This window comes from Leucoraja erinacea, chromosome 2, assembly GCF_028641065.1.
Source record: "Leucoraja erinacea ecotype New England chromosome 2, Leri_hhj_1, whole genome shotgun sequence".
NCBI lineage: Eukaryota > Metazoa > Chordata > Chondrichthyes > Rajiformes > Rajidae > Leucoraja > Leucoraja erinaceus.
In genome coordinates, this window is record NC_073378.1 from 20,248,891 (window position 1) to 20,267,431 (window position 18,541).

Consider the following 18,541-nt stretch of genomic DNA (forward strand, 5'->3'; position numbering starts at 1 on the left):
ATCCTACACTTCAACCAGTTTGCAAACATGTCACAAATCGTAATGATCATATCTGTTTACAGTCATGTTGATTGATGGAGAAATTATGGACAAGATTCTGGATAATACCAAAATTACATCTTTAACGTTTATTTGATCTTCCAGAGTAGCCAGATGGATTTAATATTTTGTCAGATGGACAGAATTTCTAATAATACAATAATCCCTGATCTCACTTCTGGCCTTCATTACATACTGAAATCCTGAGATTACAATTGAACCCCAGGCTCCTAACTTGGCAAGAGGAGCTTCATCCATGCCAGGATGACATTTGGTAATACTACTTATTCTTTTCCTCTGTTTCTGTTTTTAATTGTTTGTCCCTTTAATAGTTCCTAATCCATAAAATGAACAGCTTGTTCCTAATCCTTTGCCAATGTTGACAGAGCTGGATCTCTCAAAGGAGTTCATAAGCCTTCCCTCTCTACTCCCTCTCTACTCCCTCTCTACTCCCTCTTCACCTATGACTGCACACATGTACATGGTACTAACACCATCATCAAGTATGCAGATGATACAATGGTGATTGGCCTCATCAGCAACAACGTTGAGTTGGCCTACAGGGAGGAGGTCCAGCACTTATCAGCATGGTGCGCTGACAACAACCTGGCCCTTAACTCCAAGAAGACCAAGGAGCTCATTGTAGACTTCAGGAAGTCCAGGGGCGGCACGCACACCCCCATCCACATTAACGGGACGGAGGTGGAACGTGTTTCTAGCTTCAGGTTCCTGGGTGTTAACATCTACGATGACCTCTCTTGGACCCACAATACCTCAACTCTGATCAAGAAGGCTCACCAGCGTCTCTTCTTCCTGAGGAGACTGAAGAAGGTCCATCTGTCTCCTCAGATCCTGGTGAACTTCTACCGCTGCACCATCGAGAGCATCCTTACCAGCTGTATCACAGTATGGTATGGCAACTGCTCTGTCTCTGACCAGAAGGCATTGCAGAGGGTGGTGAAAATTGCCCAACGCATCACCGGTTCCTCGCTCCCCTCCATTGAGTCTGTCTAAAGCAAGCGTTGTCTGCGGAGGGCGCTCAGCATCGCCAAGGACTGCTCTCACCCCAACCATGGACTGTTTACCCTCCTACCATCCGGGAGGCGCTACAGTTCTCTCCGTTGCCGGACCAGCAGGTCCAGGAACAGCTTCTTCCCGGCGGCTGTCACTCTACTCAACAACGTACCTCGGTGACTGCCAATCACCCCCCCCCCCCCCCCCCCCCGGACACTCCTCCCACAGGAAAAACACTATGTCTGTATATATGCTAATGTAAATATTTATTCAAATCATATGCTATGTCGCTCTTCCAGGGAGATGCTAAATGCATTTCGTTGTCTCTGTACTGTACACTGACAATGACAATTAAAGTTGAATCTGAATCTGAAGCACAATGTGACGACAGCCACTGTGAAACAATGTGATCAGCATGCTGTTTTTATTTCTTTTAGAATTCAGTGACACGAAGTGCTCCCTTTTCAAATGACTCCCAAGGTCGAAGTGGAGCTCGGTTTCACACCACATATGACAGAAGATATGTAGTCAAAACGATATCCAGTGAAGATGTGGCCGAGATGCACAACATATTGAAAAAATACCATCAGGTAACAGCTGGAACCAAATCGGGCAAAGTCCATTGAAGTAAAAAAATAAATTCCATATTATGTTTCACTCTTTGTCTCTTTGTTAGGAATAATCGTTAAGAATTTCATAAATATTGCAATTCGTCACCCAGAGTAAGTCTGATCAGAACTTTCAGTTCAAGGTGTACCAAGTTTGATAAATTGTGGAATGAGGTTATTGTTTCTTTACTCACTAATAACTGCAAAAATGAATCTCAGAAAATATCACTAACTGAGATGAACTGATGATACTGGCCTCAGTTATTTTACAATTTGCAAAATCTCAAAATAAGATGACTCTAATTTTTTTATTTGAGAACATTATTTACTCCAAAATATGCAAATATTTTCACTTGATGTTGTGTGCCAGCATTTTAGTTTCAAAACCTCATTTACAAATGTATGTTCCTAATTTAAATGAATATTTGTAGACCTTTAAGCATTTTCAAAAGCAGAATAATTTCATCAATTTATTTTGAACTATTTAATTTTTCTAACTTCAATTTTTAACTGCGTACAAAAAGCAACCGATTCATTGTCCATCAGTTGTTTAAGAAAGAACTGCAGATGCTGGAAAAATTGGAAAATAAATTGTCTACCAATGTCCATCAGTAAATTGTTTAAGACCCAAGTTGCAAACCTCTTCTCTAGTGTTCTGGGAGTAGTTGTAGTTTATACAGTATTTCAAAAGAAAATAAACTATGATAGCTCCATGATGAGATACAGACTCTCATCTTCAATTGTGTAAAAGATAGCACAATCCATTTATTGACATTGTGAATGCAACGTGATAAAATAGCATTAGTATACCACAGTGGAAAACTTCATAAGTATGTAAAGATTTTCACCCGATAACATTTCGTTGGCTATCAAGATTTTTTTCCAGAAATGTCCTTGTCCTTATTTTTGGCTAAGCAATGCAAACTAAAGGGACAGCATCTCATATCCTGCTGGCATAATTTACAACCCAACTGCATGAGCATAGAATTCTCCAATTTTAGGTAACTAACTAACCAACATCAACCCTTTTGCCTTCCACCTATATCACATCCTCTGGCTTCACATTTTACGACTCTTCTCTCTGTATCTCACTGCCTTTTGTAATCTTCCCTCTCTGACCTTTGCACACCCATCAGCCAAATCAAAGCCCCCTTCACTTGCATCCACCTATCTATTTTAATGGATCACAGATTTCAGTGCAAGAAAATGATCAGCAACAGAATCACTTACATGTTATTCAGACATATTCAGTCCGGTTTTGTGGAGAGATTTCGTTTTGATTTTACTTAACACTGCATGCTTTCTTTAAAAAGCAGAAAGGGAACCTCTGCTGCACTCCTTCAATAACAGTCTTGATGAGTAATATAGTCATTTTGTGAATTTTACACTGGTGTAATAGATGGATATCGCCGCAGCATAATAAAAGACATTGTCATTATAATCACATAAGCCCTCTAGCCAGATGTGAAACCACTGCAGAATGCAACTCTGTAATGGTCTGTTGCTGTGCACTCACTTAAGGAGTACCCACATGTCTGCATTTTTCCACTTCATACAACTGCTATTCTTTGCTGAAATTATTAGTAGTATAACGTAGTTTTCACCTCCCCATTAAAAATAAATATTGCACATAATTTATTTGCATTCATTGAGGACCCTCACAATGAAGGGAAATATTTATTACTCAGGCAGGATAGGATTCAAGTGCAGTTCCCAAGGTGAAAGAATAATATGGCATCTCCTGGACTCCTGAGTTTGGCCTTGATTTTTATTTTTTCCAAAATATTTTATATATTTGTAAATTTTCTGTCAGTCATCTTATGATTAGATATAAGTGATTGTGATCAGATTGTGATGGTTAATTCCCATTCTGTTGGTAAGCCAAATCTGCTTACTGAAATTTTCATCTATTTTTTAATAGACAATAGGTGCAGGAGTGGGCCATTCGGCCATTCGAGTCAGCACCGCCATTCAATGTCATCATGGCTGATCATTCACAATCAGTATCCCGTTCCTGCCTTCTCCCCATACCCCCTGACTCCGCTATCGTCAAGAGCCCTATCTAGCTCTCTCTTGACAGTTTCCAGAGAATCAGCCTCCACCGCCCTCTAATGCAGAGAATTTCACACACTCACAACTCTCTGTGTGAAAAAGTGTTTCTTCATCTCCGTTCTAAATGGCTTACCCCTTATTCTTAAACTGTGGCCCCTGGTTCTGGACTCCCCCAACATCGGGAACATGTTTCCTGCCTCTAGCGTGTCCAAACCCCCCTTAACAATCATATATGTTTCAGTAAGATACCCTCTCATCTAAATTCCAGAGTATACAAGCCCAGCCGCTCCATTCTCTCAGCATATGACAGTCCCGCCATCCTGGGAATTAACCTTGTGAACCTACGCTGCACTCCCTCAATAGCAAAAATGTCCTTCCTCAAATTTGGTGACAAAAACTGCACACAATACTCCAGGTGTGTTCTCACTAGGGCCCTGCACAACTGCAGAAGGACCTCTTTGCTCCGATACTCAACTCCTCTTGTTATGAAGGCCAACGTACCATTCACTTTCTTCACTGCCTGCTGTACCTGCATGCTTACTTTCATTGACTGATGTACAACGACCCCCAAATCCCATTGTACTTCCCCTTTTCCCAACTTGACACCATTTGATTAATATTCATGCATGTCTAAATTGTGTTGCCTGTTGCAATATTAAACATTTGCTTCCTTCATTATGTTCCTTTCCTTTTATTCCATGCAGTATATTGTGGAATGCCATGGAAATACCCTAATTCCACAGTTCCTGGGAATGTATCGACTGACAGTGGATGGGGTTGAGACCTACATGATTGTTACAAGGAATGTTTTTGGTCATCGACTCCATGTTTATCGGAAATATGATTTGAAGGTAATGAGAACTGAGATATAATGATGTCTCATTTTTTGTCACGCAAGTTTTGAAACTATTGACAACTTATTTCTATTTTTTTTTAATCTTAATCTTTATGGTCTCTCTGATTTTTGTTTTGTTTAAATGATGTTTTGCATGTTTGCCAGTTAACGCTACCAGCTGTTTTCTTTCTGCAAGCATTTTGACTAATTAAAGACATTGGTAGGGAAACTCTAATTTATCTCCTAGCCAGTAAACCACAATTACTCGAAGCAAGATTGATTGCACGTTTCAAAAACCAATAATTCATTCAATCCCTTCTTTTTCACTGTGTGCATTTAAACCTGCTTCAAATCATGCAGGAGAAAGTCTCCCACTACTATCGAAGGAACGAGAATATTGCTAGTTATCCATCTTAGATCAGCAGGTTTAAGATGAATTTCAGCTGATCAGTATTCAATTAGCATAGACATGGAGACTGGAGTCCCAACTCTGTTACATGGGGGGGAGACCTGACCTGCAATTACATACATCTATCCCAGATCTTTAATTTATCAAAATGGCCTGACTGTATTTTAAATTATACAATACCGTGCCAATGTAGAAACAAGGAACTGCGGATGCTAGCTTGCTTAGGAAAGACACAAAATGCAGCTGTAACTCAGCTGGTCAGGCAGCATCCCCATAGAACATGGACAGGTAACATTTCGGGCTGGGATTCTTCCTCAATCGCGGAATAGTTATGGCAGAAAATAGCGATTTGTCATCTTGAGATTGTGCCTAGCCCTAGCAACGGAAATCCCACTACATCGACACTGCAAGTTCTTTGACCAGGTCTTAACGGTGAGACTTGTCCAAATGAATGGAGCTTATGGGATCCACGGTAATTTGGCATATTGAATCCAAAATTGTTTGGGAAGCAAAGGGTGATGATCTAAAGTTTTTTGCAGTTAGAAGCCTTATTCCAGTGGTATAACACAGGGATCAGTCCTGGAACCCTGGCTGCTTGTTCTATAAATAATGTGAATGCAAGAGGTATGGTTAGTAAATTCCCAGATGACTTGAATACTGGTGGTGTTGGTAGGGTTGGAGGGTAATGGCAGATGGAATATAATCCTAAAAAGAATGAGGTGATGCATTCTGGGCTAGGATAACTACTGTATCGGTAAGCCAAAAAATGTTAAATGCTGCCTGTTTTGGGCTTCCATATAACCATATAACCATATAACAATTACAGCACGGAAACAAGCCATCTCGGCCCTACAAGTCCATGCCGAACAATTTTTTTCCCATTAGTCCCACCTGCCTGCACTCGTACCATAACCCTACTAACCCTCCATTCCCTTCTCATCCATACGCCTATCCAATTTATTTTTAAATGATACCAATGAACCTGCCTCCACCACTTCCACTGGGAGCTCATTCCACACCGCTACCACTCTCTGAGTAAAGAAGTTCCCCCTCATATTACCCCTAAACTTCTGTCCCTTAATTCTGAATACATGTCCTCTTGTTTGAATCTTCCCTATTCTCAAAGGGAAAATGTGCTTCAAAGGTTCCAAGGTTCATTTATTGTCACATACACCAATTGGTGTAGTGAAATTCAAGTTGCCATTGCAGCACATTAATGAGAATACAACATAACATTATAAAGGAATTAAACATAAAAACATCCCCCCACAATGGTTCCCACTGTGGGGGAAGGCACAAAGTCCAGTCCCCATCCCCTTGTCCACCCATAGTCGGGCCTATTGAGGCCTCCGCAGTCGCCGCTACGGGGCCCGATGTTCCAGGCCCTTCTCGCCGGGTGATGGTGCTCCGGCGTCGGGAGACCCCCCCCCCCCCCCCCCCCGCAGCTTGGAACACCTGGAACTGCCTCTTCCTTAACGGAGACCGCAGCTTCCGAAGCCAACATGCCGCGCTGGACGGAGCTCCACCACTGGCGATTTCGGCGAGAGATCCCATGCTCCGCGATGTCAAAGTCAGCGCCGCTGCCCGCGCACGGCTGACCGCTCCACGGACCCGCAGCTCCACGATGTTCAATCGGCGGACCCAGCATACCGGAGCTCCAACACGGTGACCCGGGCAAGGCATCGCCCGCTCCGTGATAACGCTCCAGCGCTGTGCCGCCACCGGCGAAGCCGTGGTTCTGGCTGGTCCCCTCAGGAAAAGCCGTTCCAGACCTGATGGTAGGCTGCGAGGACGGGTTGAAGATGCTGCTTGGAGGAAAAACCACCTCTCCGACCAGGTAGGGACCAGGAAAAGCAGTTTTCCCATCCCCCACCCCCCACATAAAAAGACTAGACCTCCAAAACAAAACACTATTTTAACATACTAAAAATTAAAAAAAAAGAAGTGTAAAGACAGACAGCTGCAGGCAGGGCAGCCATACCCAACTGAACGGCGCCCCCTGGCTAGTAACCTGGGTAACAGTTGTTAACGCATCTATCCATGCTACTAGTAGATGAGAGATGTGGGCTGAAATCTCATGCACTGTGCACTCCAAGAGTGCAGAACTTAATACTTTTCTGAAGTTCACTCCTACAGGCTGGAATGTTACGAGCTATTGTTGGTTCTCGTACAGGCAACTCGTGTTTTACGTTCTTAAAAGACAGCACGTAATTCAAAAAATGCGTAAATTAAACCTATATATGACTATGCTGACAGGTGCAAATTTGATGGTGTTATTCTAGAAATATGAATCCAAAAAAAGTGTCACGAATCTGGCGTTATTTAAAAAATGCATCAATCAAACATGTTAAGTTATAAGTAATAAGTTAGGTCTTTATTCTCTGGAGCGCAGAAGGTTAAGGGGGGACTTGATAGAGGTCTTTAAAATGATGAGAGGGATAGACAGAGTTGATGTGGACAAGCTTTTCCCTTTGAGAATAGGGAAGATTCAAACAAGAGAACATGACTTCAGAATTAAGGGACAGAGGTTTAGGGGTAATATGAGGGGGAACTTCTTTACTCAGAGAGTGGAGCGGTGGAATAGCTTCCAGTGGAAGTGGTGTGGAATGGAGCTAAAAATAAAGTGGATAGTGGTGAAGGGAATGGAGGTTCATTGGTATCAGGCAGGTGGGACTTAAAAAGTTGTTCGGCACGGAATTTGATAGGCATTGTTATATGGTTATATGAGCAAGATGCCTGAATCTCCGGAGGGTTATGGTCAAATCTGTGACAGAGAAAACCAAAATCTGTGCACCCAGAATTTGCTTATTGTGAAAGACAATTGCCAAAGTGATAGAAATAGAATGTCCCCGATTATCAGCGTGGGGTCCCATGGACTCAATCATGCTGTCGGGAACGTTCTCCCTAGTCAGTTTTCTCCTTTATCAAAAAGTTCGGTTTGTAATATTTTAGATTGTTTCCATTGGTTCAAGTGATCTGAGTCTCCCTAATATATAATATTGTTAGTTTACAGGGATCGCTGTTCGGCGTGGGCCGAAGGTCCTGTTTCCACGCTGTATCTCTAAACTAAACTAATCGAATGTCTCTATTTTGAAAATAGTCTATGCCTTAATTACTTCAACTACACTGGGTTCCATTTGCCACTTGTTTGTCCACTCTCCCAACCTGTCCAAGTCCTTCTGCAGAACATTACCTGCCCCTCCACTTATTTTAGTATGCAGGGAACTTCCAACCTCCGATGCCATCTAAAAGTTAAAAGTCACAAGTTGAATTCCAAACTTGAGAATAATAAGAATGTGCACCTGACGTGGGATCTTATTCATTTGATGCTTGGGAGACAGTCCAGGAAAAGGGGCTGTCTGGTCGCAAGCCTGGGGCTGGCACATATAAGCAGGGCCATCTCGGGTCCGTGGTTCAGAGCCGCTATAGCTCTGGGATATAAAGCTGTTTCTGAGTCTGGAAGGTTCTGGGCGTCAAGGGAAAAGGCTGTCTTGGTAACGTGATTGCCGGAGGGGAAGTAGTTCGAACAGTGCTGTAACTTACAAGGGGTGTGTTTAGGAGTCTTTATGGATGCTGACGGTCCCCTTCATGAGGCACCGTTTTTGTTTGTAGATGCCCTCCAAGGCTGCTAGCTTGTTTGTGGGACCCAATGTGGACGACGCGCTGCGAGAAGAGCTCTCCTCTCCGCCTCCGTGCAGCTGAGATACCACACAGAGATGCCATACGTTAATATGCTCTCTGTGGTGCAGCGGTAGAAGGTTGTCAGCAGCTGTTGGGGCAGACCAGCTGTTGGGGCAGATCCAACTCCACGAGCTCTGATAACTTTCAGAGCAGCACCTTGTCAAATGATTTTTGCGAGTCCAATACATTCCATCCACTGAATTATCTCTGTCTACTCTGGATGAAACATCCGTGAAGAAATTCATATTCACCTACCGATTCAATTTCTCTTTTTAGATGTACAACTTGCAAATGTATTTGGCTTGTCCGATCCAGAAATTACAATCCGATCTTTCTGAATTGTCCAAGAGTCACTGTTTTTCTGCACGCAACGTTCCACTAAATTGCACATAAATGATGTTATTACATTTGGAGAGACGTAAATATTTTTTCCTTGGAGTGGATGAATGATTGTTTTTTTTATTATGGACATTTGTTGAGACCCAATTTCTATTTCTTGTTTCAGGGTTCCACTGTGGCCAGAGAAGCGAGTGACAAAGAAAAGGTAATATTTCCCTTTATGTTTATGCCTGTATTGGTCGCAGGTGATGGCACTTTCAAATTAATCCGTGTACCAAAAATATTACCAAATTGCTTAATAATGTACAGGTTATTTAATGAGCAGGACTAAAATCTGACAAAAAAGGAATCCGAAATGTAATGCTGCAAATACTCTTTTGATGAGGTAGTATCCCGGAACTTCAGAAAGTGAGGGGGGAGGGGGGGGGGTGTGGAAGCAGTAGTGGGATACTGCATTTAGCCCCTCGTTTCTGCTATACTGGTGGAGTTGCTGCCACACACTGCCACAGACATGGGGAACTGTCTGTGTGGAGTTTGTACATTCTCCCTGCGACAGCGTGGGTTTCCTCAGGGTCGCCCGGTTTCCTCCCACGTCCCAAAGACATGCTGCTTTATAGGTTACTTATCCTCTCCAGGTGGGGCAAGAGTGTGTCACCAATGAGATAACATAGAACTGGTGTGAATGGGTGATCAATGGTCGGCATAAATCCAGTGGGACGAAAGACCTGTTTTCATGCTGCATCTTTCCATCAATCAATTAATTTAATAAAAATAATGAAAAAACATTGGCTGCTTTTTGGCATCAATCCCATTTGCCTTGATTCAAAATTACATTTTTCACCTTTCATCAGAATTGGGATATGTTAACTGTTAAAATAAAAGTAAGATGCAGAGAAACAGGGATAAAAGATCAAAAGGAAGGTAGATGTTAGGATGATAGGCAGGGTAGATCACACTGCAAGCAAGAATACATGTAGTGAAAAATAAGCTGAAGTCTAGAGGAGTCTGTAGGGATTGTAGAATTATTATCTCAGATGGTTGATTTAGAGTGGAGCCCAGAAGGGTGCAATGTGCTGGGTGATAGAGTTAAGGGCCTGTCCCACTTCTGCGATTTTTTTCGGCGACTTGCTGGCACCCATCAAAGTTGCCGAAAATGTTCAAAATCGTAAAAATCCAGCGGTGACCAAAAAAGGTACGACTCTTTGGGCGACTACTCACGACCAAACAAATTCCCCACAGCCATCAGGCTATTAAACTCAACTCAAACAAAACTCTGGACATTAATAGCCCAATGCACTTTATCTGCTTATTTATTTCTGTGTGTATATATATATATATATATATATATATATATATATATTGAATGGTATATGGACACACTGATCTGCTCTGTATTTATGCCTACTATATTCTGTTGTGCTGAAGCAAAGCAAGAATTTTATTGTCCTATCTGGGACACATGACAATAAACTATCTTGAATCTTGAATCTTGAGTGGTCGCCCAAAGAGTCGTACCTTTTTCTGGCCGCTGCTGGATTTTCAACATTTTGAAAATTTTCACCAACCTGCTGCGACTATGATGGGTGCAGGCAAGTCACCGATAAAAATTGCATGTGGGACAGGCCCTTTATACAGCATGTAAAGTGCCCCCCCCCCCATGCCAACCAAGAAGCATATGAGAAATATGAGAGCTGTTTCTTATAATTTACTTGTTTCATTGGAGACTATGGTAATTAAGTAGATGAGACCAGAGTAAATTAGATACTGTTGACAGGAGATTTCGAGGTCACACTTCGGAATTTGACGGATGAATAAGTCCAGGGCTTTGTCGTTTTTTGTGAACCATCATCTGCAGTTTCCTGTTTCTCCCGGGAGCTTAACAGATCTATTCCACAAAAAACACTTAACCAATCTGTATTTGATCCGCCCCATGTATAGGGAATCCTACTGGGTACATAGAAACATATATAATAGGTGCAGGAGTAGGCCATTCGGCTCTTCGAGCCTGCACCGCCATTCAATATGATCATGGCTAATCATACAACTCAGTATCCTGTACCTGCCTTCTCTTCATACCCCCTGATCCCTTTAGCCACAAGGGCCACATCTAACTCCCTCTTAAATATTGCCAATGAACTGGCCTCAACTACCTTCTGTGGCAGAGAATTTCAGAGATTCACCACTCTCTGTGAAAAATGTTTTTCTCATCACAATCCTAAAAGATTTCCCCCTTATCCTTAAAACTGTGAATTAATTTTATTTTTAAAAGGTACATGTAATTTTTTCATTTGCTTAAGTGTTTATGTAGCTAGGAAGGGAGAGGTATCACAGACCTCCCCTTTCATTTTTACCATTCCTTCCCTCTATGCATTTTTTAATTTGTTTTGGTTTAACTTATTTTGATCTGATGAAAGGTCAAAGGTAATGTAATTTTTTTCTCTGGGGAAATGAAGAAATTACAAAGCAATGAATCATCGAACGTTGGTGCAGTCTTTGTGGAGAAGAACTCAAATAACCCCAGAAATGCTAAGGAGGAATCATAAGAAACTAGCATTAGCAAAGAAAATAATGCTGGAGGAATTAATGGGAACTGAAAGCAGATATGCCCCCATGCCCTGATGATTTAAATCCCTCTCTATAAAAGAGATAGCCAAGGAATTAACGGGTCCCTTTCAGAATGGCAGACAGTGACTAGTGGGATGCCGCAAGACTTGGTGCTGGGATCGCAGCTATTTACAATATATATCAATAATTTAGATGAAGGAATTAAAAGTAACATTAGCAAATTTGCAGATGACACAAAGCTGGGTGGCAGTGTGAACTGTGAGGAAGATGCTATGAGGATGTAGGGTGACTTGGACAGGTTGGGTGAGTGGACAGATGCATGGCAGATGCAGTATAATGTGGATACATGTGAGGTTATCCACTTTGGTGGCAAGTACAAGAAAGCAAATTATTATCTGAATGGTGTCAGATTAGGAAAAGGGGAAGTGCAACGAGACCTGGGTTTCCTTGTTCATCAGTCACTGAAAGTGAGCATGCAGGTACAGCGGGCATTGAAGAAAGCTAATGGCATGTTCGCCTTCATAATGAGAGGATGTGAGTATGGGAGCAAATAGGTTCTTCTGCAGTTGTACAGGGTTCTGGTGAGACCACACCTGGAGTATTGTGTGCAGCTTTGGTCTCCTAATTTGAGGATGGACGTTCTTGCTTTTGTGGGAGTGCAGGGTAAGTTCACGAGGTTAATTCCCGGGATGGCGGGACTGTCATATGATGAAAGAATGGAACGACTGGGCTTATATTCACTGGAATTTAGAAGGATGAGAGGGGATCTTATAGAAACATATGAAATATTAATGGATTGGACACGCTACATGCAGTAAACATGTTCCTGATGTTGGGGGAGTCCAGAACCCGGGGACACAGTTTAACGAATAAGGAGTAGGTCATTTAGAACTAAGATGAGGACAAACGTTTTCACCCAGAGAGTTGTGAATTTGTGGAATTTTCTGCCTCAGAAGGCAGTGGAGGCTGATTCACTGGTTGCATTCAAAAGAGTGTTTGATGGAGCTCCTAGTGCTAGCGGAATCAAGTGATATGGGGAGAAGTCAGGAACAGGATACTGATTGTAGATGATCAGCCATGATCATATTGAATGGTGGTGCTGGCTTGAAGAGCTGATTGGCCTACTCCTGCATCTATTTTCTATGTATCTATGAAATGATAGATGCATTGGTTGTCATCATCCAAAGTTACGTTGGTCTGAAACGATTCCTACAGGATATGGGGAATGTAAGTTCCATTATTTAAAAAAGGGTTGGGAGAGAACACAGGGCCATGTAGACCCGTTGGCCTAAAATCAGTCGTAGGGGGAATCGTAGCCTAAAATAATGGATGTGATGGGAATTATCAGTGTGATTAGACAAAATCAATATGCATTTATGAAAGGGAAATCATATTTGACAAATCTACTTGTTTTTTTGAGGATATAACTGGTAGAATACATAAGGGTAGAATAAATAAGGTGGAGTGAGTGCAATCTACTTGGATTTGCAGAAGGCTTTGATGAAGTCCCACATAGAGGTTAGTGTGCAAATTTAAAGTGGAACTTTAATGTGGAACTTCATCAAAGTGGGATTGGGAGTCAAACACTGACATGGACTGAATATTGGTTGGCAGTCATGAAGCAGGATATGAATAATTGAAACCTCCTCATGTATAAATGTCCAGTTATCCACTTCTGCGGGAGAAACAAATTCAGAGCACTATTTAAATGTTGATAGCTTGGGAAATGTAAAGGTACAGAGGGACCTGGGCATTCTTGTGCACTGAAAGTAAACAGCAGGTCCAGCAAATAGTTAAGAAGGTAAATTATATTTTGACCCTCATTGCAAGAGATTTTGAGTGCAGAAGTATATCATACAGAGACTTGGTAAGACCACACCTTAAATGTGTGCAGTGTGTGTTCCTTATCTAAGCAAGGATGATGGGAGAGTAGGGTGAAGATGCAGCAGATTGATTGGTGGGATGACATAAGTGTTATATGAGAAGAGATTGGGTTAACGAGGCCAATATTCTCTACAGTTAGAGGAATGAGATTTCAATGAAATGTCTGAGTTCAGCCTATGAAGCCCATGTTCCGTGAATAAAAAAAATCTTTCAGTTCATCAACATCCGATTGTGCTCTCCATATCCCGTCGATGTCCTAACCCTAAATGAATTATCAAAATGCATAACTTGCACTTGCCATGATTAAGGTCCATCTGCCAATGCTCTATGAAACATAGAAACATAGAAAACAGGTGCAGAAGGAGGCTATTCAGTCTTTCGAGCCAGCACCGCCATTCATTGTGATCATGGCTGATCGTCCCCTATCAATAACCCGTGCCTGCCTTCTCCCCATATCCCTTGACTCCACTAGCCCCTTAGAGCTCTATCTAACTCTCTCTTAAATCCATCTAGTGACTTGGCCTCCACTGCCCTCTGTGGCAGGGAATTCCATAAATTCACAACTCTCTGGATGAAAACGTTTTTTTCTCACCTCAGTCTTAAATGACCTCCCCATTATTCTAAGACTGTGGCCCCTGGTTCTGGACTCGCCCAACATTGGGAACATTTTTCCTGCATCTAGCTTGTCCAGTCCTTTTATAATTTTATATGTTTCTATTAGATCACCCTCATCCTTCTAAACTCCAGTGAATACAAGCCTAGTCTTTTCAATCTTTCCTCATATGACAGTCCCGCTATCCAATGAAATCAGATAATACTATATGGAAATACGATAATGCTATACGTGTACAATCAAACAGCTCGGGCTGTGGGCAAACTGCCACTTGTCGCCGTAGCGGCCCATCGGGGAGAGGATTCCTCTGGAGTTGGAGGGGGAGGGGAGTATTGGTGCTGTTTGATCGGCCCCTGCTATTCCAGGGACAGGGAGACACCAGCGGCTTTTTAGATGGTGGGGCAATCATTACAAAAGTTCTGCCCACACAGTTCAGACACCCTCCTACAACTCGAGTACAATCAAAATATTGTATTTGTATTCAAATTTATTGTCATTGTCTCAATTAGAGACAACGAAATGAATTTCCCTTTACAGTCAGTGTCATAAAAATAATAAAATAATAAATAATAAAACATTCTGCAAAAAAAAACCACATTAAAAATACAGAAAATAGAACTCGCGACCTTGCGGATAAAAAAAAAGCCATTAAAACACAGAAAGTCCACCGCCCTTGCAGGAGAACAAACAACGAAAAGTGTCTGGTCCCACAAGGTTGTGGCACCAAGGTGATGAAGGCACCATTGTCCAGCCATGATATTGTCCTAGAGACAACCCACCGATCTTCCCAGATGAATTTTTTTTTTCACCCAGAAAGTGGTCGGGGCCTTCCTAGCCACCCCAGATGCACCTTGGTCGCCATCACCCGCAGGCGAGGCCCGATGCTCAGGCCCTCACGCCGGGCTGATGGAACGCCGACACCGAACCCCGACGGTGAAAATCCTCCTCAGCGGCCCGGACCTCTGTATATCTCCATTTTAAAGCAAAGGGAGATATACGGAGTTCAGAATGTAGTTCTCAGCATTGTAATTTAATTGTTCCATAAACAAAGTCCTATGTCTGCAGTAAGGTTGGTTGGAGAAACAGAGTCAACCCTAGATTATGAAAGGACCATTCCGAAGCTCGGTAACAGAGAAGAGGAAGCTATCCCTGAGTTTGGTGGTGTGCATTTTTAACCTTCTCTATCGCTGCCCAATGGAATGTGGGAACGAAGGAATGACCAGGGAGGGATAGGTCTTTGATTAAGGTAGACATAAAATGCTGGATTAACTCAGCGGGACAGCAGCATCTCTGGAGAGAAGGAATGGATGACATGGACTGAATAGAGACCCTTCTTCAGACTGAGGTCAGGGGAGTGGGCTGGACAGAGATAAAATGTAGTCAGAGACAGTAAGACTAGTGGGAGAACTGGGAAGGGGGAGGGGATGGAGAGAGAGGGAAAGCAGGGGCTATTTGAAGTTAGAGAAGTCAATGTTCATATGTCAATGTAAGCTACCCAAGCGAAATATGAGGTATTGTTCCTCCAATTTGTGCTGGGTCTCACTCCGACAATGGAGGAGGCCCAGGACAGGAAGGCCAGACTGGGAATGTAAGGGGGAGTTACAGTGCTGAGCAACCGGGAGGTTAGGTAGGTTAAGGCGGACTGAGCGGAGGTGTTCAGCGAAAAACAATGGCCGAGCCTGCACTTGGTCTTGCCGATGTACAGCAGTTGACACCTGGAACAGTGGATACAGTAGATGAGGTTGGTGGAGGTGTAAGTGAACCTCTTCCTCACCAGGAAAGACTGTCGGGGTCCTTCAAAGGAGTTGAGGGGGTAGGTAAAGTGACAGGTGTTGCATCTTCTGCAGTTGCAAGGGAAAGCACCTGGGGAGGGGGTGGCCTGGGTGGGAAGGGACGAGTTGACCAGGGAGTTGCGGAGGGAACGGTCTCTGCGGAAAGCAGAAAGGGGGGGGAGTTGGGAAGATGTGGCCAGTTGTAGGATCCCGTTGGAGGTGGCGAAAATGTTGGAGGATTATATGCTGTATGTGGCGGCTGATGGGGTGGAAGGTGAGGACAAGGGGGACTCTGTCCTTGACATGAATGGGGGGAGGGTGAGCAAGAGTGGGACTGCGGGATATCGAGGAGACCCTAGTGAGAGCCTCATCTATAATGGAAGAGGGGAACCCCCATTTCCTAAAGAATTACGACATCTCCGATGACCTGGTATGGAAAACCTCATCATGGGTGCAGGTGCGGCGCAGATGGAGGAATTGGGAGTAGGGGATAGAGTCTTTACAAGAAGCAGGGTGAGAAGTGTGAAGTGTAAAGGTCTTTGATTATGTTGGCAGCTTTTCAGAGGCAGTATGAAGTCCAGATGGATGCAGTGGTGGGAAGTCGGAGTGATGGACTAGCTACATCCACAAATCTCTGCAATTTTTTGTGGTCTTGGGCAGAGCTGTTCCCAAACTACGTTGTGATGTAACCCAGCAGTATGCTTTCTCTGATGCATTAGTATAAGCTTGTAAGAGTTATTGGAAACATGCCGATTTTCCTCAGGAGGTAGAGTCGTTGTGTTCCATCTTGGCTATTTCTTCAATCTGCTTGGTTCTCCACAGATCGTTGATAGCATGGAACTTGAAACTTTCAACCATTTTCAAGTCAACCACAAACCTACTGATCATACCACTGACATCCAACTAGGATGTCAAGATTTATTATAAAAAGCAAAGGCCTCAGCACAGATTGCTTTAATGCATCACTGATCACAGAATTACAATCAGAAAACATTGTTCCATCACTACCCTTTGCTTCTACCCACCACCCACTACCAAATCAATTTTGGTGATAGGAGGCGTGGTGATCTTGGATCCCAGGTGCCTTTAACCTTCCGGACTAGCCTACCATTGTGGGACCTTGTCAAATGCCTTACTAAAGTCCGCAAAACCAAATTTTGTTTGAACTTCATGTGAGGTTCAAATGACAAATAAACGGTATTGTATTGTATGTAGACAATGTCTACCACCCATTCCTCATCAATTTCCTTTGTTACCTCGTCAAAAAAACCCAAATTAAATTGATGAAGCAGAAATCCCTCCACAAAGCTGTGCTGACTATCACTGACCAGTCCTTTCCTTTCTCATGTACTTGCAACCTGCCCTTTAAATTTTTCTCTGATAATCTCCCACTGACATAAGGCTCGCTGAAGAAATATTATTTAATAATCCTACTTATTGCTGCAACTGCTATTGGGAATTGAAAGTGTAATAATGAAAAATAAGACTCAATAAGTAATTATGTTGGAGATATTACATAACAGCAACAACATCTATCAAAATGAATGGCCGTGTTTATTTTAATGGTTTTTCCTGTGTTATTACATTTCTTTTCAACTTCTGAATCTGAGCAACCCATTGCGTTTTGCACTTTACGCATTTAATTAATTATGGTGCTTATATATATATGGGCAATAATTAATTAAATGTGTTAAATTAATCATTAACTTAATTTAAAAAATAATTAATATATTTATACACAAGACCAAGTGGGACCCGTTGGGTCCCTGTCACATGAGAGGCCTAGTTCCCCAACGCAACCCATTCCCCAATGCAAAATTGCACCACTCATCCATTTCACCCAACGCAACCCGTTCCCCCAACGCAATATTCCGCCACTCACCCATAGCCCTCAACTGTGCAGGGCTGGCTCACTTCCCCTTATTCACCCTCCCTCTTTTTAAACTTTACAAAAAATGCAATTGCACTTGCTAGGGTGGCCAGGACTCATTGTCCTGGGATAGCAACACTGTAGTGAGCAAGGCTACAGTCCCATTGTGACGTCATAGCTGTAAGTGCCAGTGCAGAGGGAAGAAAACTTTTCTCAACTTGGGGTTTTGTAAATTAAAAAAATGTGAATAACTTGTGAAATATGACATCAATCTGAACGAAACTTGATACAAACCACCACATGGCAATTGTGAGTAAGGTGGTCTAAAAATTGTAGCGCTATTTTGTATCGTTTTGGCGTAATTTGACGACGTCACCGAAGCAGAGGTCACAGACACGCACGCATGCGCACACACACACACACACATGCATTTTAGTATAATAGAAGATAGATAGATAGATATGTGATCTTTGCAGAGTATATATAGGTATCATGTACTTTAGTTACTCAAACATTCTTTTCATTAATTTCTGAAGTGTCTCTTGATTGTGTGCTCAACTACTAAGATGATTCTGAATTCACGATAAGCGGGAGTTAGATGTGGCCCTTGTCGCTAAAGGGATCAGGGGGTATGGAGAGAAGGCAGGGATACTGAGTTGGATGATCAGCCATGATCAAATTGAATGGCGGTGCAGGCTCGAAGGGCCGAATGGCATACACCTGCACCTATGTTCTATGTTTCTTTGTTTCTATTTGCCCCTCATCCTTCTAAACTCCAGTGAATACAAGCCTAGTCTTTTCAATCTTTCCTCATATGACAGTCCCAAAATCCCAGGGATCAATCTCGTGAACCTATGCTG

General features: G+C 42.7%; 1 protein-coding gene across 1 annotated transcript in view; it reads left to right on the forward strand.

Moving 5' to 3' along the window:
* The window catches only part of LOC129707458 (phosphatidylinositol 5-phosphate 4-kinase type-2 alpha), a 229,944-nt gene that overhangs the window by 168,888 nt on the left and 42,515 nt on the right, over window positions 1-18,541 (forward strand). Inside the window, exons 4-6 of the mRNA XM_055652502.1 lie at window positions 1,491-1,643; window positions 4,418-4,564; window positions 9,144-9,182. Of these exons, the coding sequence (XP_055508477.1) occupies window positions 1,491-1,643; window positions 4,418-4,564; window positions 9,144-9,182 (339 nt within the window). The remainder of the gene's footprint in view (window positions 1-1,490; window positions 1,644-4,417; window positions 4,565-9,143; window positions 9,183-18,541) is intronic.